Source organism: Lindgomyces ingoldianus (genome assembly GCF_010093535.1).
Source record: "Lindgomyces ingoldianus strain ATCC 200398 unplaced genomic scaffold BDR25scaffold_2, whole genome shotgun sequence".
Classification (NCBI taxonomy): Eukaryota; Fungi; Ascomycota; class Dothideomycetes; order Pleosporales; family Lindgomycetaceae; genus Lindgomyces; species Lindgomyces ingoldianus.
In genome coordinates this window covers 1,311,749-1,336,968 of record NW_022985163.1, presented here as the reverse complement: position 1 = coordinate 1,336,968, position 25,220 = coordinate 1,311,749, and the positions used below count along the sequence as shown (strand labels likewise).

Here is a 25,220-nt window from a genome sequence, read left to right as displayed (position 1 = left end):
CATAGTAAATTATAAAATAATATAGTAAATTATAATAAAATATAGTAAATTATAAAATAATGTAGTAAATTATAATAAAACACAGCATATTATAAAATAATACAGTAAATTATAACAAGACATAGTAAATTATAAAATAATATAAAATAAAATTTTTACTTAGCAGCTATAACTATCTAAACACTAATTAATTAACTCTTATAATAATAACTATATATAATACTAGGACTATAAAACTAGAGGTAATTACTCTTCTTCTAAGCAACTCTAAAATGCTTATAGAGCTAGTCTAGTAAGACCTTTTACTACTACTGCTACTAGCTTACTTACTATATAGCTACCTTCTTACTAGTTTTTTATGCTTATGTAATGCACTTAATCTTTTTAATAACTTTAAGCTATAAAGAGTACTACTATAGCTTACTTTAATAACTTAACTTTTACTTATTCCCCTAGCGCCTGTCTAGCTTAGTAATAAAAGGCTAGCTCTATAGGCCTACTATTTATTTATGCTAGAGATTCTTTATAGTCTTTACAGCGCAGCACATGCAATGCTTTAGTGTAGGTTCTAGCTTAGGCGCTAGCTTAAGCGCTACTAGCAGCAGTAATAGGCTAGGCGAGCGCGCAGACAGCGTAGGCGCAAGGCTAGCCTAGGCAGAGGTATACCTGCTTAAATCTACGTCTGCCAGCGACGGCGGCGCAGCTGCTGTGTGCCTAAGTGGAGGTGGTGGCAGCAGCAGACCGCCCTGCGCCTGCAATGCCTCTAGGCGGAACATAAGGCTGCTAGACATAAGCACCTGCAGCTGCTAAGACTATAATCTTTATAGCTTATATATATAATTAAGCTTTTTTTTAAGCTTTTTTTTAAGCTTTTTTATTTACTACTTATTTTAAGCATCTAGCGCTTAAAGCTAGTTAGTAAGTAAAAGTATTACTTAGTATAGAACTAATAGCTAACTAGAAGCTGCCTTTGCATTAAAAGACATGTTAATGTCCTAAGCAAAGGCAGCATACGCTCTGTGCTAGAACACTAGGTGGCTCTACATAGGGTGGCTAGAGAAGCGCTAGCGCAGCGCAACTAAGTCCTAAAGAATTACCTCTTTAAAGTAAAGTAGTAGGCTTATAAGGCCTTTTATAGCTAAGTTATTAATCTAGCTAGCGTGTAAGCTAAAGTAGCCCTTCTACGCATTAAGCTCTAGCTAGATAAGAGATAAGAGCTTGTCTAAAGGCATAACAGCTATATAAGAGATCTTAAAGCAGCTTATCTATAGCAGATAGCTAGCTATAGACTTTATAAACTTTTATAGCAGTAAGTTAAAGTAGCAGCTAACTATTTACTTTTAATTTTACTTACTTACTTACTAAATTTAATTTTTACTAACTTTTTTAAGCTCTACTAGCTTAGCTGCTTTACTGTGTAAAAGGTAAGTCTTTTTTTAAAATAAAATTCTAGTGTAACTGTACACCTTTGCAACCTAGTTGCGCTAGGAGTTGTAGGAGAAGGCTGCTATATAATTACCTATGCTAGCCTTAATTAGCTATATATAGTACTAGGCTAAGTACTTACTAAAGTTAGAAAAGAGCTTATTGCCTAAGTCTTAGCAATAAAGCAAGTAAAAGGCTAGGCTACTAAGCATGTAAAGAATTAGCTTTTTATGCTATAGCACACTTATTATCTTAAGCTAGCTATGCTAGTTTTACTTACTTACATAAGTAGTAAATATTAAAGGCATATAGTATGTAAGGCTTTTCTTTTTAAACTTAAAAGTAAATAGGTTTAAGATCTCTATAGAACAGCAGTTACCTCTATGTATAAGCATGTAGTAGCCTAGCATAAGATTAACTAGTGTATAGAAGTAACACTCTACTATTACTAAAAACAAGCTTGCGTCTGCGCTATGTGTCTATAGCTTACTATAGAGCTGCTTAAACTTGTCCTTAGTGTAGCTGTTAAGCAGCGTGTTTTTACTCTTATTAGTATACTACTCTTAATCTTACTAGGCATCTTTGTGCTATAGAGACCTAAGGTACTCTCTTACACTATTTACACATAGTAATAAGTGGCTATTTATGCCTAGCGCTTTCTGCTCTTACTAGAGGTTAGTAATAGCTATAATGTAAGTATAAACTAAGCACTAAGTAAAATATATTTTATTTTAAAAAATATTATTTTTTACTTTATAAGACTTAGTTTTTAAGGGCTAGTTTATAACTTTTTTAACTAAGAAAAGTAGCAGCTTTTTTTTTATAATAGTGCTACTATTATAGTACTACTTCTTCTTATAGAACGCCTAGACACAGGAGTTAGCACAGACATAGACACATAAATAGGCAGGTAGGTAGGCAAGAATACTACTTTAAATTTCTTTTACTTTAAAACATAAACCTAGTGCGTATTCTTTAGCTGCTGCTTATAAATTATAGCTAGAATATAGTACACATTAGTGTGTAGCTTAGTGTTATTTATAATGTTAATGTCTACACACTTATAACACACTTTACGCTGTAGACCTATGCTTGCTTACCTTACCCTACTCTTACCTCTAAGTAAGTGTGTATAGTAAAAGAGAGTATATATAGTAGCAAGCAGTGCACACTAAAGCTTAGGCTTAGAATAAAAGTAAGGGCAGGGCCTAGCCTGCCCTAGGGCCTCTCTATCTATACATATATGTGTGTGTGTGTGTGTGTGTGTAGTACAGGAGCCATCAGCGGCGGGCTCAGCAGGCGGCCGGTGCAGTAGGAGATGTCCACCGCACGGGCGCAAGAGCCAGGGGTGGACATCTGCAAACGCCTGCAGGAGGTAATTAGTTAAAAAGTAAGATAGTAACTTAGCTAAAGCTTAGTATAGCTTTAAATACTAATAGTATATTTATAGTAACATTTATATAGCTAATTTAGCAGCTTAGTAAGATTTTTACTAGTAAAAAGGGCTATGCGCTTATTAACTTTTAGTATCTACTTATGTCTATTACTTACTTTTTATAGGTAATATCTACGCTGCTACATGTATAAATAGCCTAATTTTTAGTCTTATAATAGCTGCTAGGCTGCTTTAGCTTTAAAGCGCTGTAAAGCTGCATTATAATTACTATTACATTACTAGAAACGCACTGTATAGCTGCTAGGTACCTCTTTATAAATGTTATAGTGTAACAGAAGTATACTATGCTTGCATAGTATTCTAATAATGCAGTAAATTGTAAAATAATGTATTAAATTATAATAAAAAGTAGTAAATTATAAAATAATATAGTAAATTATAAAAAAACATAGTAAATTATAAAATAATATAGTAAATTACAACAAAACATAGTAAATTATAGAATAATATAGTAAATTACAACAAGACACAGCATATTATAGAATAATACAGTAAATTATAATAAGATATAGTAAATTATAAAATAATATAAAATAAAATTTTTACTTAGTAGCTATAACTATCTAAACACTAATTAATTAACTTTTATAATAATAACTATATATAATACTAGGACTATAAAACTAGGGGCAATTGCTCTCCTTCTAAGCAACTCTAAGATGCTTGTAGAGCTAGTCTAGTAAGACTCTTTACTACTACTATTACTAGCTTACCTGCTATATAGCTACTTTTTTACTAGTCCTTTATACTTATATAATGCGCCTAATTTTCTTAATAACTTTAAGCTATAAAAAGTACTACTATAGCTTACTTTAATAACTTAACCTTTACTTATTCTTTTAGCGCCTGTTTAGCTTAGTAATAGAAGGCTAGCTTTATAAGCCTACTGTTTATTTATGCTAGAGATCCTCTATAGTTCTTATAGTGCAGCATATGCAATGCTTTAGTGTAGGTTCTAGCTTAGGCGCTAGCTTAAGCGCTGCTAGCAGCAGCAATAGGCTAGGCAAGCGCGCAGACAGCGTAGGCGTAAGGCTGGCCTAGGCAGAGGTATACCTGCTTAAATCTACGTCTGCCAGCGACAGCGGCGCAGCTGCTGTGTGCCTAAGTAGAGGTGGTGGCAGCAGCAGACCGCCCTGCGCCTGCAATGCCTCTAGGCAGAACATAAGGCTGCTAGACGTAAGCACTTACAGCTACTAAAACTATAATCTTTATAGCTTATATATATAATTAAGCTCTTTTTTAAGCTTTTTTTTAAGCTTTTTTATTTACTACTTATTTTAAGCATCTAGCGCTTAAAGCTAGTTAGTAAGTAAAGGTATTACCTAGTATAGAACTAATAGCTAACTAGGAGCTACCTTTGTGTTAAGAGACGCGTTAATGTCCTAAGTAAAGGCAGCATACGCCCTATGCTAGAACACTAGGTAGCTCTACACAGGGTAGCTAGAGAAGCGCTAGCGCAGTGTAACTAAGTCCTAGAAAATTACCTCTTTAAAGTAAAGTAGTAAGCTTATAAAGCTTTTTACAGCTAAGTTATTAATCTAGCTAGTATGTAAGCTAAAGCAGCCTTTCTACACATTAAGCTCTAGCTAGATAAGAGACAGAAGCTTATCTAAAAGTATAATAGCTACATAAAAGATCTTAAAGCAGCTTATTTATAGTAAATAGCTAGCTATAAACCTTATAAACTTTTATAGTAGTAAGTTAAAGTAGTAGTTAACTATTTACTTTTAATTTTACTTACTTACTTACTAAATTTAATTTTTACTAACTTTTTTAAGCTCTACTAGCTTAGCTGCTTTACTATATAAAAAGTAAGTTTTTTTTTAAGATAAAATTCTAGTGTAACTATACACCTTTACAACCTAGTTGCGCTAGGAGTTGTAGGAGAAGGCTGCTATATAATTACCTATGCTAGCCTTAATTAGCTGTATGTAGTACTAGGCTAAGTGCTTACTAAAGTTAGAAAAGAGCTTATTGCCTAAGTTCTAGTAATAGAGCAGGTAAAAGGCTAGGCTGCTAAGCATGTAAAAGATTAGCTTTTTATGCTATAGTGCGCTTATTATTTTAAGCTAGCTATGCTAGTTCTACTTACTTACATAAGTAGTAAATATTAGAGGCATGTAGTATATAAGGCTTTTTTTTTTAAACTTAAAGGTAAATAGGTCTAAGATCTCTATAAAACAGCAGTTGCCTCTACATGTAAGCATGTAGTAGCCTAGCATAAGATTAACTAGTGTATAGAAGTAACACTCTACTATTGCTAAGGACAAGCTTACATCTGCGCTATGTGTCTACAGCTTGCTATAGAGCTGCTTAAACTTATCCTTAGTGTAGCTATTAAGCAGTGTGTCTTTGCTTTTATTAGCGTACTGCTTTTAATCTTGCTAGGCATCTCTATGCTATAAAGACCTAAGGTACTCCCTTACGCTGTCTACACACAGTAATAGGTGGCTATTTATGCCTAGCGCCTTCTGCTCTTACTAGAGGTTAGTAATAGCTATAATATAAGTGTAAACTAAGCGCTAAGTAAGATATATCTTATTTTAAAAGATATTACTTTCTACTTTATAAAACCTAGTTTTTAAAAGCTAGTTTATAACTTTTTTAACTAAAAAAAGTAGCAGCTTCTTTTTTATAATAGTGCTACTGTTATAGTACTACTTCCTCTTATAAAACACCTAGACGCAGGAGTTAGCACAGACACAGACACATAGATAGGCAGGTAGGCAGGCAAGAATACTACCTTAAATTTCTCTTACTTTAGAACATAGACCTAGTGCGTATTCTCTAGCTACTACTTGTAAATTATAGCTAGGATATAGTGCGCATTAGCGCGCAGCTTAGTGTTATTTGTGATGTTAACATCTGCGCGCTTGTAACGCGCCCTGCGCTGTAGACCTATACTTACTTGCCTTGCCCTACTCTTGCCCCTAAGTAAGTGTGTACAGTAAGGGAGGGTATATATAGCAGCAAGCAGTGCACGCTGAAGCTTAGGCTTAGGATGAAGGTAAGGGCAGGGCCTGGCCTGCCCTAGGGCCTCTCCATCCATACATATATGTGTGTGTGTGTGTGTGTGTGTAGTACAGGAGCCATCAGCGGCGGGCTCAGCAGGCGGCCGGTGCAGTAGGAGATGTCCACCGCACGGGCGCGAGAGCCGGGGGTGGACATCCGCAGACGCCCGCAGGAGGCGATTGGTCGAGAAGCGAGACAGCGACTCAGCTAAGGCTTAGTGCGGCCTTAAATACTAACTATTTTTGACATCTGCATCTCCTCCTAAAACCTTAATTGCCCTCTACTTAGCCCTATAAGATATTTTCTGCCCTCTTCTACTAACTACTATTCTTCCTAACACACTATTAAGGCTAGGTGTGCTCTCTTAACACCCGTTTACCCCTCCTTACAAACCCTCCCCTACCTTGTGTGACTGGCAATTCCTCGCCCTCCAACAAAACATCCCTGAGCTCACCCGCAATGTCCCTCGCACGCCTCACCCTCCGCTCCTCTCGCGCCATCGTTGTCTTTTCCCGCCCCTTCTCCGCCTATGTTCCCCGTCTCAAAGACCTCAATGAACGTGGCAACGACACAACCACAGAATGGCGCAAACGACAGACCGCTAAGTCATTAAACCCACATTTTACAAACACTACAAGCACTATTGCAAACAAGATGCTGAGCGTGGGTAAAGATGCACCGCCGCCGGAAATGCTGTCAAGTGCGGATCCAAAGTTTGTGCCGAAAGACGCGTTGCCGGAGAATATGGAGAGGATGACGGGCGTTACGCACGCAAGTGGGAGGGGTGATGCGGGTGTTAGCAGGGAAGGGGAGAATGAAGCGAATGGGGGAAATCAAGAGCTCGGGGTCGGTGAGCTCGAGGGCGCGACTTTCAAGGTAGAGCCATTGCGAAGGACGGGTGAGGATGAGGCGACGATGAAGGCGAGATTATTATGTCCGTTTTTTGCACATGCGCGTGCAAATTTCATAAACCATACCTTAAGCCCTTCTCTCCTCTTCGAAAGCGTTCCCGCACCGTCAACCGTTTAGACGTCTTCCAAACCGATAGAAACATGCGTACGCTAACACAACCCCCTCCATAGACCAGTCCCGCAAACGCGGAACCCTCGAATCTGACCTCCTTCTCTCGACCTTCGCCGACGCCTATCTAGGCAACATGACCCTCCCTCAACTCCAACAATACGACCTCTTTCTCGACGAAAACGACTGGGACATCTATTATTGGGCGACGCAAGAACCATCTCCCACATCTACAGAAACTGCGGAAGGTTCTAGTAGTAATATGGCGACGAGTGCGGCGCAGGGGAAGGATGAATGGAAAAGAGAACCTGCAACAGGGGAGTGGGCGCAGACGGTCGGAACATTCAAGCCGGCATATAGACCGGTGCCATCAAGGTGGAGGGGAAGCGAGGTTTTGGAGTTGTTGAGGAAGCATGTTAAGGATAGGAGTGTGGGGAGTGTTAGGGAAGGGGAGGGGAAGGCTGGGGGAAGTGAGAAGGGGAAGGGGACAGGGGGTGGGGGCCTGGGGATGATGCCCGATATTAAGCAGTTCGACTAGGGTGGGAGTTTTCCGGGAGATGCTCTACTGTGAGTGTTTTGTAGGATTGGGATGTAGGATAAAATCATTGTGGTGATTACTCTTTGTATGATGTATTCCAATGAAATTTGGGACTTGAATCTTAATTCTCAAGTATGCATTTTATAGCGGTTCTTTGAATGCATAGTCTACACTCTGTAGTGCCATTCATGCCTAGAGACAACACTCCAACATTATCCTCTATAAAAAATACCCCCCTTCCATCCTTAATACCCCGGCAAGTGGCTTAGCAACACACCATTATCTTCAGCAGCCCACACACTTGTCGTATCAGTAAAAGATCTCAATCTAAAGTAGCTCTAGTCACCACATACAAGATAACCATGCGAAACTATAGGAAAATTATTGCTATAGCGGAGCGAACGATACCTAAAGTTCGATTTAAACCATTGCCCTCTCCCACCAGCCTCGTCTACAGAAAACACGTCCAAACAAACAAGAAGCCAAATAGCCGCGAGGATGAAGGAATCGAATACTAGCACACCTTCCAACACTCGTTTTAAGAACAATCATTGCGATTTAAAGGCTGCAATGCGGTGTACCGATGTTTTAGAGTCGGTGTAGCTGCTCGTTATGTTGCTGGGTCTCCATTACCTTGGACAGGGCCTGAAGATTCGCGATTCGGTTTCGTTGCGTTTGAGATATTGTCGGTTTTCCATTTTTGGGCTGTTGGCGATGGGGAGAGGGGAGAGGCAAGACTGAGGGATGTTTATTAGGAGAAGTCTGGTGTTGTTTTTGCTTCTAGGCCCGGCTGATTTTGGCCTGGGAATGGGAGAGTGTTTAAGAACTATATGTGTATTGGGGCTGTGGGATATGAATGGATGAAAGTATGTACCTGTGGGATTGTACTCGTGTCCCGAGAGTTCCGAACACTAGTGCAGACCGCATATCACATCATGCACCACAATGCCGCCACAAATATGTCAAAAGTCACTCAGAACTCCCTTGAAATTTAATAAACCCACCCAACCCCCACCCGGCCTATATGCTCCCAAAAACTGCTAAACTCGCCATTGCTGCCCCTGAATCACTAACCATCAAATTATACGGACAACTACTCCCCAACCCCGCATTATCAATCCAAGCAGGTTCCCAATAAAACAACCCTGTACCTAAACTCCCTATCCCCTTCACCTTCTCCGCAACCGTCTTCATCCATGTAGTTTGCCCGTCCACTGAAAGGGGAATCGCTTTTGCATCAGCCGGAAACGCGTACGCCGGACTAGGACAATAGGTCGGCCAATCCGTTTCCACGACTTGGACTTCTTTATTATATTTCTTCGCCATGTTGGCAAGCGAGGAAGCGAGCGAGGATAAGGTCGCTGCGGAGTTGTAAAAGGGGTAGTACGATACGCCCTGGACATCGAAATCCGCGGTTGTCAGACCCCCACCTGAGGCCAGGATCTTATCGTACCAGCTCTGCTGGGTCCCCCAATTCCACCCATTATCGAGGTGAATCATGATCTTTGGCTTCGGGCTTATCGTCGAGTCTTTAATAGCGCTGGACGCGGAATGCAGTAACGCGGCTGCGTTTTTGTAACCATCGGATTTACTGAGCTGCCCAATTGGAAAAAGAAGCCCGGTTGTGATCTCATTCCCGATGCTAACGAGTGATAAAGGAATTCCGTTTTTCTGGAACGTATCCATTACGGTCTTCGTATAATCATACACCTGCTTCACTAACGCATCTTTCGCTAAGCTCTTCCACGCAGCCGGTGTAGCTTGATGCCCTGGATCAGCCCAAGTGTCGCTGTAGTGGAAATCAAGGTAGATTTGCAGGCCAGCGGCTTTTGCGCGTTGAGCGAGTTTGATATTGTAGTCGAGGTTGTAGTTGCCGTCAGACGGGTTGACCCAGATGCGTTGGCGGACTGTGTTCACGCCGGAGGACTTTAGGATTGTTTCGAGGGGTTGGACAGTTCCTGAGGTAGTTTTGTAAGATTTGCCAGCCTTTTCTTCGACGAGTAGGGAAGACCAGTCGACGCCTTTGTAGGTTAATGCCGCCGCTATAGGTGTGGATAGAAGAGCCACGAGAAGTATGAGGTTTTTGAGATACATGGTGGCGATGTTCCACGTAGTGGAACAGATAGTCCTTGAAACAGCGAATTCAGCCTCTGCCTCCGTCGACCATTTCGACGCCCAGAGCTGTGCAGCGCATTTAAACCAATTCCCCAAGGCGATGTTTCACACCAAGCGCCTTCATTGTTTCCAGAATTTCGGGCGATCGACGCCCATGGTGTGAGGGGGAACCTTGGCTTAGGTCCCGGAAAGTCCTCCAATGAAGCATCGCGGGTGGAACGAACGTCACACACTGGGTTCCCTTGGATATATTAATTTTCAACACCTGGGGAATTACTATGTGGGGTGGAGATGCCCTCGTGGTGCCGTTAATTTCCCGTCGGGATTGTAACCCGGAGGTTTTTTTTTTTTTTGAAACACCGTGGTTTAGGCGGGTGTGATGCCGGATTAGGAAAGGCTTGGGTGAATTGATTGATGTAAGAACTCTGTAATGTGGTTAAATCGCTTAGATCAGGAATCGCGAGAAATATGGGAATTGTTTGTCGAAGATGGACTTGAAAGCCCGGGTTAAGGTCGGAGTGGAAGGAACAAATCCCGGTGATGTAGATTAGAGCTCCTCAGCACACTCTTCTGCAAACTCTCATATTGCCTCTTGTTTGCTTTACAATCTTGTTCATCTCGCCAGAATTGGTTTCGGGGTTGTGCACAGCGAGTGTCTCTGTCTGTGGAGGGGTGTTGTCTGCGATGCGCAGGAGTCTTGTTGATGAATTGAATTCATGCCTGGAGTAGAAATGGCGTTACGATTTCGCAGACATCCAGTCGCACCCGTAAGTGCCATAGATGTGTGCGCACTACAGAATACCTTGGGGCGATACGCCAAACATTACGTACCAATCTTGTCTCTAACTCACAAAAGCGGGAACGAGAGATAACTGAATGGTAGAAAATAAACCAACCAAGAGTGAGATGGAAAGACGTACGGCAAGGGCCTCTCTGTTCTAGGAATGCACTTGTGAGGTCATCCATGGATTAGCTGAGAGGAATCGGAGGGATTGCAGAAGGCATAGGTGAATAACCCGGTGAAATGGACAGTTCTATGAGAGTACTTGCCTACACATATAGTAGAGTTTTGTTCTTTGATTGCATAGTCAAGTTGAGGGTATAATGTACGCAGGCCATAGAAGACCGCAAAGCGGAAATTTAAAAGGCGATAGTTGAGAGATTCTACTACGTTGGCAAAACTTTCCATTGTGGAGCAACTTGGGCTGGTCGAACAAGCTGGAATACTTCTTACAGCGTCAAGTACTCTACCGTAAGCTTTCAGATCTACATTAACATGTGGGGGATTTCCACAATATAGCCTCAGTTGAGCTCACTCGAGGACAATGTTTTGTTGGAAGCGTTACCATCGTAGGTATGAGCTGTGCTCGTAGCTGCCAGGAACACGATATATTGAAATGTTCTGATTCCTTTGAAGTACAAACATTGATCCGGAAATCATCAGTGATCGTCCATGCCCTCACAAGGAGTCACACTAGAGCCCGCGGGTGGGCCAGTTCTTTGGTGCCCGGTGGTGCTCCACTAGTCCCCCTAACACACTGGAGGAGATTAGGCTTGGGAATGGCATTCGTTTGTCAGTGTAGCGGACGAATGTTTAGGTGAAACCCTCCGACAAGAGGAAAGATAGAAAGCAACAGCGACGAAGGATCCTGATATTGAGGCATTGGAGACCTCAAGGGCTGGCTCAGACGAGAAGTTTGGGAGGCTAGATGTGCTAAGACCCTGCGAGCCTACTTTCACCGCATTTCCGCTCCCAATGGTTGTGGGAGAAGCTTCTTTCTGGTACAGAAGATCGTTGTGTGGTATCGGATGCTTTCGTCTGAGATCTAGCGCGAGCAGTTACTGAACCAACTTCGAGGAGGGCTGGGCGTTTGACCTCAATCTTAGGGTGGGTTAAGGAACGTGTACCTTGGGGAATTAGGTCGTGTCACGTCATTAAAGACTTTGGGAGAGCTCAATACGATACCAAACAGACGCAGGCGATCAAGGCACAAACGCTACCAAGAAGGTGACCGTCGTGTGGCCGCGGTAATTACGAAAGTTCAGGACAGCTCGATGCTGACAAACCAAAGCCAAGTTTGCACGCAAATTCTGCCGCCCGGCTAGTGCCATGCAAGTTCGAGGCAGTTTTGAGTATAAGCTAGGAATTTTTCAGTACACACGTCATCTCATCCAACCTGTGTAGGGTATAATCTATGAATATCCACATCCACTAGACCATCATCCTAGAGCAATTTTTGCAGACTGGATCGAATCTGAGAGCTCTTATTCTCTTTAATCGCAGCAAAATGCTTGTCAAGATTGTCTTTCGCTGGCATTCGGCCTTCTTCTCGTCCCCATTCTGGTCCGAAAGGATGGAAAGGACTGGTTGAATTGTGCTACAATAGTGCTTCTCAGCCTTATCTTGCCGATCAAGTTTAGGTTCAACATCTTCGTAGAACCTCGCGAATGTTACTATACTGTCACACTGAGAGATCATGAATGGAAGTAGGATACACGAAGGACTATCTTGAAGTTGAGCCCAGGCATGGTGTTGAGGTGCAGGTGTTAAGTGCAAATATTTTTTCGGATGCTACTGAAAGCTTCGAGGAGTTTACATAACATAAGCTAGAGACGAATGTGAGAAAGAAGTGACGGTGCAGGCCAGAAAATATGAGTCTGGAAGGATTGAGGGCTTGTTAAATACCTGTAAGGAAATCATACCACCCAAGGAATCTTACGATTCGCACGGGCTCACTAAATCTAGTGATATGTAGTGGAGATTGCAAATGGTTGGATACAAAACTCAAAGGTAAGAACGCTGGTGCTACAATACGGCTATTGCTTTTAGTTTGAAAGTGGCACAGCATGCCAATCCCTAAAACTAACCTAGTACCAAGTAACGGCGGCCATCTTCTTCTTGTGTTTCCTTAATTTCAGGTCCTAATCTTCAAACACGCCCAAAGGATTTCTTCATCTCCTCAAACTCTTCCGCCGATACGGTTATAACACCGTTCGCTCTATTCCAAGCTATGCGAGCTTCCTTCTTCTTCTCCCGGAGCCCCTTCAAAGGAATGGCTTTAAGGCTTTGTTGTTTCGCAAAACAGGCTTTCCACTGCTCCACCTGACCCTTTTTCTGTCTTTTATTTTGGTTGTCTTCACGCGAGGAGGACAGTTTTGCCTCTTCGGCGTCTTCGGAACCCTCAACAGCCACCAGTGAGTCATGACGTGTACGTCGTTCGATATCAACCCTGCGTCCCTCGAAAATTTCCTCCAATGCCATAGCAGCCACAAATTCGGGATAAGCCGATACGAAATTGTCGAAAAGTTTGACATTTGGGAGGGTAGACTCACGTCGCGCAGACGCAAAGACTCGAACGCAGTCCGAATACAGCGGATCAACCTTGGGACCGCGCAAGATCACCCGAATCCAATCGTAGGGAAGCATGTGCCCCTTTGACTCAATATCCGAGTTTAGAGCCTGGTACACTCGATGAATGTATCGGTCCATGCCAAGTGCGCGGGCGGCTTGATAGATCAGAACCGTTTCCAGGAATGTCTCGCCGCGGGGAAGAGTGAACGGGCTGTGATTGCAGCACGCGTCAAGAATACAGGACGTAATAGATAGAATGGCAGCCTCGGAGACCAGGATCTTGCTGAGATTTAAGCTCTCTGCGGTAGGATGCTGGGTGAAATAGACCCGAGCATAGTCGGAGACGATCATGAGGGATTCTTTCGGGAGAAGACTACTGATGAGGGGCACCCTACCCACGTAGACGCAGACACGGCCGTTGTCTGCGAAGCTTAGTCGGTCGTCCTGCAGCATTGTTGAGATGCGGATGATTTCTTGCGTGGCAGAGATTGATTCTGGAAGGGAGAAATTAGAGTTATTGCTAGAAAGAAAGAATAATTGAGCAGAAGGGGTAATTGTAACTGTTATGAAGGGAAAGGGCGCTACAGGGAGAGGCGAGATAATAAAGACAGGAGCTAAAATGCGCCTAGATAACCGCAAGACACAGTGGTTTCTTAGAATAGAACATGAGTTGCGACATGCTAGTGGATTTCTTTCACCGACATTTAATTAACTGCATGATTCGTCCACAGTCAATGGTGAACTCCATACGAGCTCATATCACCTAGGAAAGCATGCACAACGCACGTAAGTGTAAATTTATCAGCAGTTGAGGAAGAAAGGAAGATTCATCGACTGGGTCAATGCACAAAGAGGCAAACTGGCAAAAATAAGCTGAGATTGCTTTAGAATTCATATGCTCAGCATATTATCAATCACGTTCCATATTTAATGCTCCATACGCCATCCCTTTGCCCAACACCATGAAGGTTCAAAAGCTAAAGATAGGCGGCGAATTGTTTTCAGGAGAGGACCGACCACATCCTCACGCCTCTTGACAAATTTCTGTGTTGCTTCTTGGATTACCCAAACTAGCCTCCCGCGCAATCATTTCACGTAAATATTCACGACAGTTCTCACGTTTCAAGGAGGATGTTTCTGCAAGAATATGTTAAACCTCTTGCGTCCTTGCGGTTGTGATGGAAAGGATTGCGGAAAGCGAACCCAGTCTTGCCATCAAATCCTCCTTCGCCACAAACAAAAGATCAGGCTATTGCTGCAGCGCTACTAGTTCTTCCTCCGCCTTCTTCAAGGCATGTGTGATGAGAGATGTGGGGGTGCAGTGGACCTCCTTTTATACCCCGCTTCGGGCTCCAAGAGGCAAACTGGCTCAGTATAGTCGACCGTAGAAAATTAACTGTCTCCCATTTGAGATCCGAAATTAGACAAGATTCGAGTCAAGTAACAGAACTGGATGATAGAAGCTAACTTTTTGGCGAAAAACTAGACTTGGGAAACAAGGGCCGTGATTTATCCTTTTGGAAAGAAGGGGGTGGAGGAGGAAAGCCTTTAGGGTGACTCAAGGGTTTTTGTACTTATCAGGGCACGTTTGGAACCGCGCGTTATTGCCTCGCAGTCCCTAGAGTGATTTTTTACAAAGCCGTTGAAAAAGGGTCTAATCTATGTCAATACGTTGCGTATGTCTCGTGAGAAAGGAATGGAAGTCTTACCAGGGATCTAGAAAGAGCAGCCACTCCCCCCTCCTCCATTAATCTTTCGTCTTTAGTACTGGCACAAAGCGCTCTCACGAGCAACAAAATCCGCAATGAAAGAAAATCTGTATACCCTAGAATCCGGTTGCAAAACCTAAATCTAAGAATACGTGAAGCCAAAACCAATTAGTAAGATGCCACCTCCCATGATGACCGAGCTCATGGCAAATCCAATAGAATGTATGAGCCAGCCACAAACACGAAAAGCTAGAAACAAAACATAAACTTTTAGACTCCACCGTTCTTGAAGGATGTGATATGATTCCATGCCCATATGTCATAAACTCATTGCTGATAAACATTCCCTAGTAGCCTCGAAGCATGGCTGCTTCGGCGGCAGTGACTGTCTGCACAGCCTTTGATACATTCCGATTTGTATTCATCTTAATACGGAGGGATTCGGCAGTCTGCGTATCGTGGATCCGCTTCTCCTCACGCTCTATCTGACGTTTGAGCCACGACGCATGCTTCTCTGCCTGGTGCTCTAGACGGCGCGCCTCCTGTTCAGCTTTCCAATTTGCCTCGCGCTCTCGTCGCTCGGCGCCGAAGAACTGATCAGCATTGTCCATCGCTGTCGCAATTTTAGGGTGTGACGCGAGAAACTCCAAGAACTCCTCCGGGTCTGGGATGAGATCTTTGTGCCGCCAATGCGTTAGCGTATTGATCATCGCTGTGAACATTGGGTCCTTCGAGGACGTGGCCGTCTCCGCCACATGAACGATATCCTCGTACTGGGGCAGATTGGACTTCAGCCACCGTACATGCCAAGAAAGATTAAACTTGGCATATTGTTCCATACCCAAGAATCGAATTGCACGTAGGAGTTCCAAGTTACCGCGGAATGATGGGAGGGGCGTAACCGGGATTGCTTCGAAGCGCGTACATGTGTCGTTCATCCAGTGGACCAGGAGATGGCGAACAGCATCCGCGTCGAGGTGGAGGGCCGGAAAGTGATACTCTAGTGATTCTGGATCTTCTTTAAAGAATTGATTCAGAACGGATGACACCACCATAGCAGCGCGCTTGTAGACACCACGAACAGCCTTGTCACCAATGAAAACGGTAATCATGGGGCCAGTGAGAAAAGTGAGCCGATGGGATTTTGTTGCATTCATCAACTCGTCGAGGTCCTGGTCAACGATGGGGTTTAGAGTTACTAGAGACGCTGCAACTTCAGAAATCTTGACGTGAGAAGATTTCTTGGCTTTTTTGCGGGATGCAATGGTTTTGGCAGCCTGGGAGATAGAGGAACCGGAAACCACTGAAGGGTTGGGTACGGAAGTGTACGAGATTTCCGAGTCTGTAGGTACTTTTAGAGGCGCGAGGGGCGGGAAAGAAGGAAATTCAACGGAGGTAGGAACATTCTGGGCTGGTGGTTCTTTCGATGCAGCCGACTTGGAGCTTCTGGAGGTGTTGGATGGTTTCATATTGGACTTCTCCGAAGATGGTGGGACCTTCAAGGCAGCTAAGGGCGCGTGCGTTGGCAGCGAGACATTCGTACTCGCTTTTTCAGTCTGTGCTAGCTGCCGTACAGGATGTATTGTACCTGCGGCCGACTTCTTCACATTTCGCCTACGACTCTTCTTCTGCGCATTCTTCATCTTAGCTTCATCCGGCTTCTGCAATAGAGTGGCCGCGTCTATACTAGTTTCTGGGGACATACCACCATCTTGAGCCTCTCTGGAATCCGCTAAGAGGTTGAAACGATTCACACTACCGTTAGAGATATCGGAAAACCGGCGAACACACCCATCCTCTTTGCCCCTGGGGAGATCTTTAGCAACGATCATTGGCCACCTATACACGTCGGGAGCAGTGATATTTGGGGACTTAGGCTTTGGAATCTTTGCGGCATTATTGCTCGTCACTTCACCCCTCTTTAGCTTCGCGTCACCCAGAGGTTTCTTAGAGAGTGGCTGCGGGGTAACCAGACTCTTTAGCGGTATGCCGACATCGTCTACCTTTCCAGACGACATGGGGAAATTATTACCATTTGGAGCGGTCGTGGGAGACTTAGCAACGGTGGAAGATTTGGAGCTGCCTGAGGTCCCAGTGGATGAACGAGTTGACTTCGCGAGAGCCTCATCGCCTTGAGTCAACACCATAACCTTGGTTCCTTTCGCGGAGGTGTTTGGTAACACTGGATTGACTTTAAGGGTAGCAAGAACGGAGGTAAGGGCATCAGCGGTATCATTCACTTCCTTGGCATCCCTGCGCTGCTGACGCTTGCGCGCCTTCTGAGTGACACCTTGGTTCGGGGTGCTGAGGCAATGTGAGGAAGGATTTGTCATGAATTATATTTTACGGAGAGCATACCTAGTATTGGCCGTATCGAGGGTGGGAAATGAGTTTTCACCAGACATGATGGCTGTTTGTGTTTGAGGAAGTGGAGGAGAGAGTGTTAAGAGTATTGCGAAAAATGTTGTAGACCATAGACTACAGTCCAGTTGTTGATGACAGCTTGCTTGGGTAAACAAATCCCTTGAAAGTGTATTAGTTGTGACGTAGTTGAGGTTGATTGAGGTAGGTGGTGTGGGTGGATGGGCTGAGATACAGTAATTTGTGTACGCAAAATGCCTTGGGTAGGGCATATAAAGTTCAAGCGGAGGGAGTTGTATCACGTAACTTGAGGTGAATGAGGGAGGATGAGAGCTTAGAAATGATCGAGTAAAAGTGCAATGTGGATCGAAAATAGTAGCTGGGCTAAAAAATAACCCCTAGAGTTGAATTCGGCGTGGATGAAGTGGAAGAAAAATTGCTCCGTTGGAAGGGAGAGTTTGTAAGTGGAAAGGAGTGAAGCGGTGGGTAATTCGAATTTCGGGGGGGAAGGGTCTTATATATTAGAGGAACTGCGTGCAACGCCGGTGACGTTGGCGGGGCTGAGCAGCGCTATTTGAGGAGTTACGGAGTGAAAGTGATATGGAATTGATCGATGTGATTAGGAGGGCCGCGAAGATATCACCTTACCATATATCAACTGAAACACTCGAATTGATAATAAAAAATGAACTTGATGAGACTGTAAATCGTGGCGCCTAATATTTTGTGAGACGGGCCATCATGGAGATGAAATGAGGCCAAGAAAATTTGGCGCACTTCAAAATTTTAGAATCACTGCAGATCAATGCTCACCTTAAATAATATAGTTGGGACTGGAAACCTCACTGCTAGTGATATATGGGCGACGTAAAGATGTTGAGTATGCTATAGGACTGATACCTGTGTTTTCCACTCTCCTCGCCGTACGTCCGAGACGTGAAGTAAGCCCTACGCTAACTATACTAAAGTCAGTTCAATGGTGCAATCTGAGGTACAAATTAAGAAGTAGCTGGGCTGTTCATGAAGGTTGACCGGATGTGACGTGTGAGGAAGAGTAAAACACACTTCAGAAAGCCTTGACCCGTGAGTGGTTCTGGATTACTGTGCATCTAACCAAATTTCACGAAGAAATGGCCCATGGTATACTAGCCTGTTGGGAATTCTATGGGTAAACACGAAAGAGTTAATGGTATGCATATGAGAACGGCGGTTGCGGATAACTAACAGTTGTGATTCGTGTTAATTGCAGCTATGGGGTCGGCCAGATTGTGATGCTTCGAGAGGAAGACTTTTACATCCTAGGGGTCGGGATGGAGTTTCTTGTACCTAAGTAATGCAAGCCGATGGGCGAGGACGAGGAACGGATCCATTGACTTCGATATCATCGATTCAATCCTCGCACAATCTTCGAACTTCGGAATGTCGTTGAGTATTTGGCGAAACTCACTCGACATGCAATGCACGTACATATCCATGCCTCGACACGGGGGAGCTTGAATGTCAGCTAGATTATTCAGGGCAGGCTCCCGAGGTATCAGGTTATGTAGACTGTAGGGTTAACAAGCGCCGAGAGCCCAGTAAAGAGCATTCTGAGTAGCTAGTTTGCCAACGACGGTCTTAGAGATAACTATTTCCGCCGGAGTAGCGCTGACTGCAAACAACATCCGTTCAGTTGCAGGTACGACTATGGGCCTGGTCTGGGGTATAACAGAAGATAACTTGATCCTCCAGAATGACGTTAATTTAAGGCGTCCGAAGAAGTTCAGGTCGCATATTCTATAGCATGGATTGCAGGTTAGCCGAGTTCTCAGACGCGGTTTATCGGTCGCCGTAGCTCGACTGCCCAAATTTTCTAGCCTTATTTAAGGGCCGGTTGTCTATCTCCAGCAGCAGGAGGTATTCCTAAGCAGCGCTAGAGATTTCATTAGCCTCAAGAGGAAGAACGCAGACTAAAAATATGTACAACTTTACCATAACCAAGGACTCACCACGAATTTGGTGAAAATATGTTTCTAATGTGTATCTAGGGTCTACTATAGAAGGCTCTAGCTGGGCTCACCTAACGGAAGTTTGTCGTGGCAAGCAAGAGAGCGCCAGTAGTGGAGAGGATGGGTAGATTCGAGTTGGGAGAGAGCAGCGTCGTTATTGACCCCACCAGTGTAGTTATATTGTTTCGCAGGTAGACGAAAGAATTTGGAACTCCCTACCTAATATATCTGAGCTCACCCCATAAAAATCGGCGAAGGCATTAATGGGAAGTGTAATTGATCTCCTACTCAACACCACGAGTGATTAGGTTCCGCAACGTTTATGAAGGGTGGTCACAATGCAAGTCGTGCTGATAAGAATAGCAATGGTGAGGAATAACCATTCGACATGATCTTAACACAAGGTGAGATGAAAGGGTGCTGTTCTCTGATAATGGAGAGGCCGCAGCGGGAGATAAAGTGCGCTGCTTGTCTCGGTTGTAAATTCCCTCTCAAGCAGTTCAAACCAGTGCTTCGTCTTCCCCACCTATGAAAATTGGTACTGGTGAGTCTTTGTTGCTCTGAATAGTAAACTCTAATAAGTATCTGTGCATGAAGATCATTCTTTACTAATGATGTATATAAGTTACAGAGAAAGCTGGGTATATTAAAGTGGCCTCAAAGAGGGACAAAATTGAACATGAATTGTGCGAACGCGGAAAGACCCTTGTATCAGACCCCAGTTGCAATTTCTCATCGTGTATAGGTACCCCCACCCGGAATAATCTGTTGATTTGGCTGATGCGGCCAAGTTGGTTGGGAAACTGGTGAGTACGGCATTGAGTTTCTCCTATCTATCTTCTCCTGTGCTGCATTTTGTTCCACTAGTTTCTTTTGTTGCTTGTATTTCCAAATCTTAAACCCAATACCGAAGAGCACAGTTATGACCGTGCCACCGACGGAGACAGCAATGCCGACGATGCCACCATTGCTCAATCCTCCCGATGGCTTGTTTTCGGCAGACGAGGTAGGGGAGGTATTGGATGCATGAGTTGCTGTAGCATCTGCTGTCGATGGGCCGCGAGATGTGTGTGTTGACGCAGCTGGGACTGTGTATTCAGAGGAGAAGGAATCAAGTGTAGTACTGCCCTTTTGAACACCATGGCCGCAAGTGCCAAGAAGACAGCCACGCCCTTCCTTTGAAATGCAGCCATCTTCACACACAGTTATAGAGTTGTCATTCTGGCAGCAAGTATCTCCGCAACAGCCTAGTTTGTTGTCGCATACGCTGTTGTCCTTGCAGCAGTCATGCCCGGCATCAAGATTGTAGCAGAGTACCGCAGATCCGCTGAGAGAGTAGGCTCCAGCTTCGTTACACGACATCCAACCTGCGCCGCTCCTTTTTGTGCAGCAGTCGGAAAAGTCATTGTAGTTAATGTTGTCGCAATATTTCTGGAAAGCTTGAGTGGTCCAATTCGTATCCCGTTGTAACAATTGATGATTCGGTGAGAAGGGAGCCTGTTCTATATTAATGTAATGTGCTAGGGGAATCTATTAGAGCCGTACCGCAAGTGCGAAATCAATGGGCTCCCCTTGACCTGAAGGGAGGCCCAGGAGTAGGAGCATAGATATCCGTCGGGCGAGAAATTGTGTCATCGTATTCAACGGTTGAATGATGCTGTACGGATCCGTGAGTGGAGAATATATATGCACCGAGCGAAACCTTGGTGGAATGCGCTCCCATCTTATGCTCTCGAAATGGGATCATGTTACGATGGATCGACCCGGCTCGAGAAGAAGCATGTGAGCACCGAAGAACTGTAAGTCGTGCTAGGTCATGTCGAATCTCGACGAGCTGAAGCAACGGCTGTCCCAGAAGGGCCAATGGAACCAGGCGAGTAGTGGGAGCAGACTTCAAGTGGCCTATACAGGCGTTGGCTTGCAAGCCACAGTGGTGGCTGCCTCGCGTGGTTTTTAGATCATGGAATGATCTGTTCCAAATTAAGCGTGACTACGGAGTTCAAATTGAGAGACAGATTCGGAAGAAAGTATACAGTAATACAGTAGCGAAAACGAATTTCTCCCTACATTGAAGGCATCACAAGAAACGTCACGTGTCGCCGAACGAATGTAGACTCCTGGACAAGGGAGCATAATTTGGATTTGAACCCTGCAATATGTGAAGTTTCGTAGATACAAGATGCAGGCCAAATATCATCTATCCGCAAAATGAGGGAGGCTGCCCAGGTGATCGAACCACCGAGTTCCAAGGCTTGCTAGTTAGAAGAGCTCACCTGCTTACGCAACTGACTCGCTTATGCAACACCAAATCATTTTCCACAAACTAACTTTAAAAATTAATAACTTAACAACTATAATAGATCTTAAGGAGATAATTAATTTAATTACTTTACTACCTTCTGCTAAACAAAATAAGTTGTAAATTAAGCTAAAAGAACATTGTTTAACTGTGTAGCGCTGTTAGAAAGGAATTACTAGCTTAAAACATAAGGGCTATAAAAAGCAACATTTACTTAGAGCTTAGGACACTAAGACTCTTATTAAGCATATAAATTGCCTAACGCTTTAAGGGCTACTGCCTACTAAAGCTATAGTTTAAAACTTTATTAGAAAGCTTTCTAATACACTGCTAGGTAAGAACTATATTTAAAAGTTTCTTAAGCGCAACTTTAATTAATTAACATTAGCCTATCTTAGGCTATTTAATATTAAGCGTAAACGCGCTAATAGCCTTACTTAGATAGAGCCTTTCTATAACTAATTAGAGAAGAAAATTAAGAAGTACAGCGTACAGCTATATAATACATACAACATAGATAAAAAAGGCTTTTTGCTAAGTATTCTTATAATAACAGAGCAAATCTTTACAAAGAAACTATAAAAGAATAGCTACTTAAAGGGTGCTAGCACTAATAGCAATTGTAAGTAGATCACAGTACTAGCTGCTATCTGCGCTAATAGCAGCTAGGTACCTCTAGCTCTTATCTATTCTACTAGAAATAAAGCCCTAATAGACTTCTAGTTTTAAGATTTTAATCCTGCTAAGCACTAATTCTACTTTACTAGTACAGAGATAGGCTAGACAAATAACTAAGTAGTAATTAAGTAAGTAAAGAAAGTCTTTAATTAAGAGACTAAGGCTAAAGCTTACTATAGTAAGGACTAGAAGCTTCTAATACTTAATAGCTATAGCTTACATGTTACTCTAAGCTTTCTAGAGTACTGTATAAAGCATAGAATTCTTGTTAACATACTCCCTCTACATACTACTTATTAAACGTAACCTTTAGATTAGGCTCTATTTAGCCTACTTTAAAGCAACTACTTAATAGAGCTTAGTAAGCATATGCACTAAACTTAGGGTCTTTTAGCTCTTACTAAACATAATTTCTATAAGCTGTTTTACACTGCATAGGTTAAAACCTTTATAGAAAAGAACATCCTATTAGGATTTAAGTAGTGTAGTATTTACTCTCTTAATAAAAGTGCTGTGCTTAATAGCTTTAAAATAAGGCCTTTAAAATAACTATCTTAGCCCTAGAGTAGTAGCTCTACTAGCTTAAAGCTCTTACTAAAAGATAAGAAGTAAATTTATTAACTTTTTAGCTTAGAAATTAGTACTACTACTATTAATAGCTAATTACTTAGTAACATAATTTTTTACCTTCTAGATATAGCTATTTTTTTAAGAGATAAGGTAGCTAATCTTAGAGCAACAGTAGTAGCAAAAAAGAAGAAGGGGAAGTGTAGCAAAAACTTTACAGAGCTTCTGTGTGCTAAGGATAAACATAATTAACTATTCTTTAGCCCTACTAAGGTAGCACAGGCTAGAGAGCTTTAATAACAAAAAAAGGACAAAAAATAAGCTAAGGTTAATTATAAGGTAGCTAAGAAGCTTAAGTAATAGTAGAAGAAAAATAGTAAAGAAGCTGTAAAGTAATTAAGAAAAAAGACTTATAAAAATAATAAGTGCATAAAGGATGTTAAAGCAGCTGTAAAAGCTCTACTTTATAAAAAAGAAAAAGTAGCTTAATAGCTTAAGCTATAGCTCTAAAATAATACTTAGTTTACTAAGAAGACCTAAAAAGAGCGTGCTGTTAAGAAAACTACTACGCAACAGGAGATAGTTAAGTACTATAAGGTAGTAGATAATAAGGAAGGTGTTGCAGGGCTATCTTAGCCTTAGAGGCAACAGCGTTAGCCAGCTTACTTAAAAGACTTTAAGATATATAAGGATTTATAGCCCTGCTTATAACAATTGCTACACTTAAAAATTAACTAAGATACAATTTATATAGAGCTCTAAAGCTTCATTTTTAGGTGATGAGTGGCACAGAGATTTCCGTTGCACGAGCCACTCGGTTGCGTAAGCAGGTGAGACCTTCTAGCAGTCACCCTACCAACCCCCGCAAGAAGAGATTCTAGGCGAGGTCCATCTTTCAGTCACCCGAAGCCGGACTAGGCCAATGTACGCGATGGGTACGATCGACACGATAGCAAGATTAATGTTTCAGAGTAGAAGTGGCCAAGGCGAGTTCCAAGAATGAGAATCGTTCGGCTCGGCCACACATTTTTCCGCCCGGCTGAAGACCTCGTGAGAGTGACGCAATTGGACAAGGCCGAAAGACTCGAATCTGCAGGCAACCTCGCGGAAAGAGCAGATCGATACTAAGTCAGTTGAGCCAACTCCCCCTGTCCCTCAGACGGTCGCCGTATCTCATTGTACTGTACCTGCTAGATGCAGCGCCTCCCATCCTTACCCCGCGAAAATACCCTATTAATGCCTTCCGCAAAAACAAAGCTGAGTACCTCAATCTGCCCTTGCAGCTTCTCTATGCCATCTAGGCTTTACTTTCACCCTTTCCTACAGATTCTTCCAGCCGAGATATTATCCTCCAGTCACTCACTACTTCGCGATATCCACTTCTCCTATTTTGATGTGCGTGGTGCGTGTATGAGCGTAAAGGATGGCTGATCTGGAAATATTACCTAGAGTATAACTAGATGCTTAATAATTTGAGGTATGATATGTATGTTCTAGCTGATATTGAAGATAGATTCCAGGTTGTGACATGTGGCGAACAAGACTTATTACCACCAACAGTACATAAATTTAGCAATACCACACACCAATATATCTCCACTCCATTTATACGGTACATGCCTACAGAGAATGATGAGTTTCCTCTAAATTACCTAAGCCCAAAGCCATCGTCTCTCAAACTCCCGAAGATATAGACGACTCACAAAACCTCATAGCCCATCAGCTTCGTGCTCTACTTGTCGACGCGAAATGAGAGCCTCTTTTGCGCCAAACAGGCAAATTTGAGTCCGTTCATCTTCTCACGAACGAATTGCTTATTGGCGGCCTCCTTCGGTGCTCATACCGGGCCTTCGCCTAAGCGGTCCAAATCTCTAACCTGTGGGCCTCCTCCACTTCTTGCTTGGTCTCTTGCTAAATTCGTTCGACTTTACGTCGATCCTGCTACGCACCTCTTCTCGGTCTCACGTCGGTCCTTTATCCCCTCACACCTGCGTAGCGTTTCCTGCCTCTTTCCCCACAGCCTTGTGAATGAAGGTACCATACTTGGCGTGCAGCCTCATATATACGTCGAGGACTTTGGAGTCTGGGATCTCGTCGTAGAACTTCATGCGAGCAAGAAGTTGCTCAATACAGGTGAACAGCGGGCCGTCCCTAGATAAACCCATGCACTCGATGGTCGAGACCTCCTCACACGAGGGAATATAGATCTCAACATATAACCAGAACCTCTCGAATATATACGCAACGTACTTCTCCATGCCAAGCAGCCGCTCCAATTGACAGATGGGTAGGTCTTCCAACATCCAATCCTTCTTTTTGATATCGGAGACCCGTCCGGTATTCGATGTAGACTGCAGCCAGTCAACAAGGTACAACACTGGAAGTTGATCCACAGTCGCGGGAAGACGCATTTCCATTTTATTTGCCGATCCACAATTTTGGACATATATTTCCTATTTTTTGATAAGGTTCAAAGAGAAGAGACGGGGGGGGGGGGGGTGCGGATGTCACGAATGTATTCGTCGCCTTGAAAGATCTTGACACGTACGCCATTCATGAGGGATTAGCGCTCTATAAAAAAGACTGTGTGAATATTGACTTTGGGTTCAATAATTACCATGCTAGTATCTCTAAAGCTATTGGGAGTACCAGAAACACGAGGAACTGAGGACTAGGCAGCAGTAGGTCCGCAACTGCAAA

General features: G+C 43.2%; 7 protein-coding genes across 7 annotated transcripts; 2 read left to right on the top strand and 5 right to left on the bottom strand.

Moving 5' to 3' along the window:
* Positions 1-6,171: 6,171 nt before the first annotated feature.
* On the top strand, positions 6,172-7,451 carry BDR25DRAFT_276820 (DUF339-domain-containing protein; the record flags this gene model as incomplete). The annotated part of the gene is made up of 2 exons (XM_033687574.1): positions 6,172-6,827; positions 6,976-7,451. The coding sequence occupies exons 1-2, from the start codon at positions 6,353-6,355 to the stop codon at positions 7,449-7,451; spliced, it is 951 nt and encodes a 316-aa protein (XP_033553949.1). The 5' UTR covers positions 6,172-6,352.
* A 1,020-nt stretch (positions 7,452-8,471) lies between these two features.
* On the bottom strand, positions 8,472-9,545 carry BDR25DRAFT_321591 (glycosyl hydrolase 53; the record flags this gene model as incomplete). Its single annotated transcript, XM_033691975.1, has 1 exon — positions 8,472-9,545. One exon carries the CDS (start codon positions 9,543-9,545, stop codon positions 8,472-8,474), a length of 1,074 nt encoding a protein of 357 aa, XP_033553948.1.
* Positions 9,546-12,495: 2,950 nt separating this feature from the next.
* On the bottom strand, positions 12,496-13,371 carry BDR25DRAFT_309407 (uncharacterized protein; the record flags this gene model as incomplete). Its single annotated transcript, XM_033691084.1, has 1 exon — positions 12,496-13,371. One exon carries the CDS (start codon positions 13,369-13,371, stop codon positions 12,496-12,498), a length of 876 nt encoding a protein of 291 aa, XP_033553947.1.
* A 1,603-nt stretch (positions 13,372-14,974) lies between these two features.
* On the bottom strand, positions 14,975-17,032 carry BDR25DRAFT_309406 (uncharacterized protein; the record flags this gene model as incomplete). The annotated part of the gene is made up of 2 exons (XM_033691083.1): positions 14,975-16,931; positions 16,986-17,032. 2 exons carry the CDS (start codon positions 17,030-17,032, stop codon positions 14,975-14,977), a joined length of 2,004 nt encoding a protein of 667 aa, XP_033553946.1.
* A 2,676-nt stretch (positions 17,033-19,708) lies between these two features.
* On the bottom strand, positions 19,709-20,611 carry BDR25DRAFT_309405 (uncharacterized protein; the record flags this gene model as incomplete). Its single annotated transcript, XM_033691082.1, has 2 exons — positions 19,709-20,473; positions 20,522-20,611. The coding sequence occupies 2 exons, from the start codon at positions 20,609-20,611 to the stop codon at positions 19,709-19,711; spliced, it is 855 nt and encodes a 284-aa protein (XP_033553945.1).
* Positions 20,612-23,299: 2,688 nt separating this feature from the next.
* Positions 23,300-24,214, top strand: BDR25DRAFT_348990 (uncharacterized protein; the record flags this gene model as incomplete). Its single annotated transcript, XM_033694495.1, has 6 exons — positions 23,300-23,342; positions 23,390-23,483; positions 23,519-23,576; positions 23,617-23,682; positions 23,715-23,922; positions 24,018-24,214. The coding sequence occupies 6 exons, from the start codon at positions 23,300-23,302 to the stop codon at positions 24,212-24,214; spliced, it is 666 nt and encodes a 221-aa protein (XP_033553944.1).
* A 288-nt stretch (positions 24,215-24,502) lies between these two features.
* On the bottom strand, positions 24,503-24,942 carry BDR25DRAFT_371052 (uncharacterized protein; the record flags this gene model as incomplete). The annotated part of the gene is made up of 1 exon (XM_033697174.1): positions 24,503-24,942. The coding sequence occupies exon 1, from the start codon at positions 24,935-24,937 to the stop codon at positions 24,503-24,505; it is 435 nt and encodes a 144-aa protein (XP_033553943.1). The 5' UTR covers positions 24,938-24,942.
* Between the last annotated feature and the right edge of the window lie 278 nt (positions 24,943-25,220).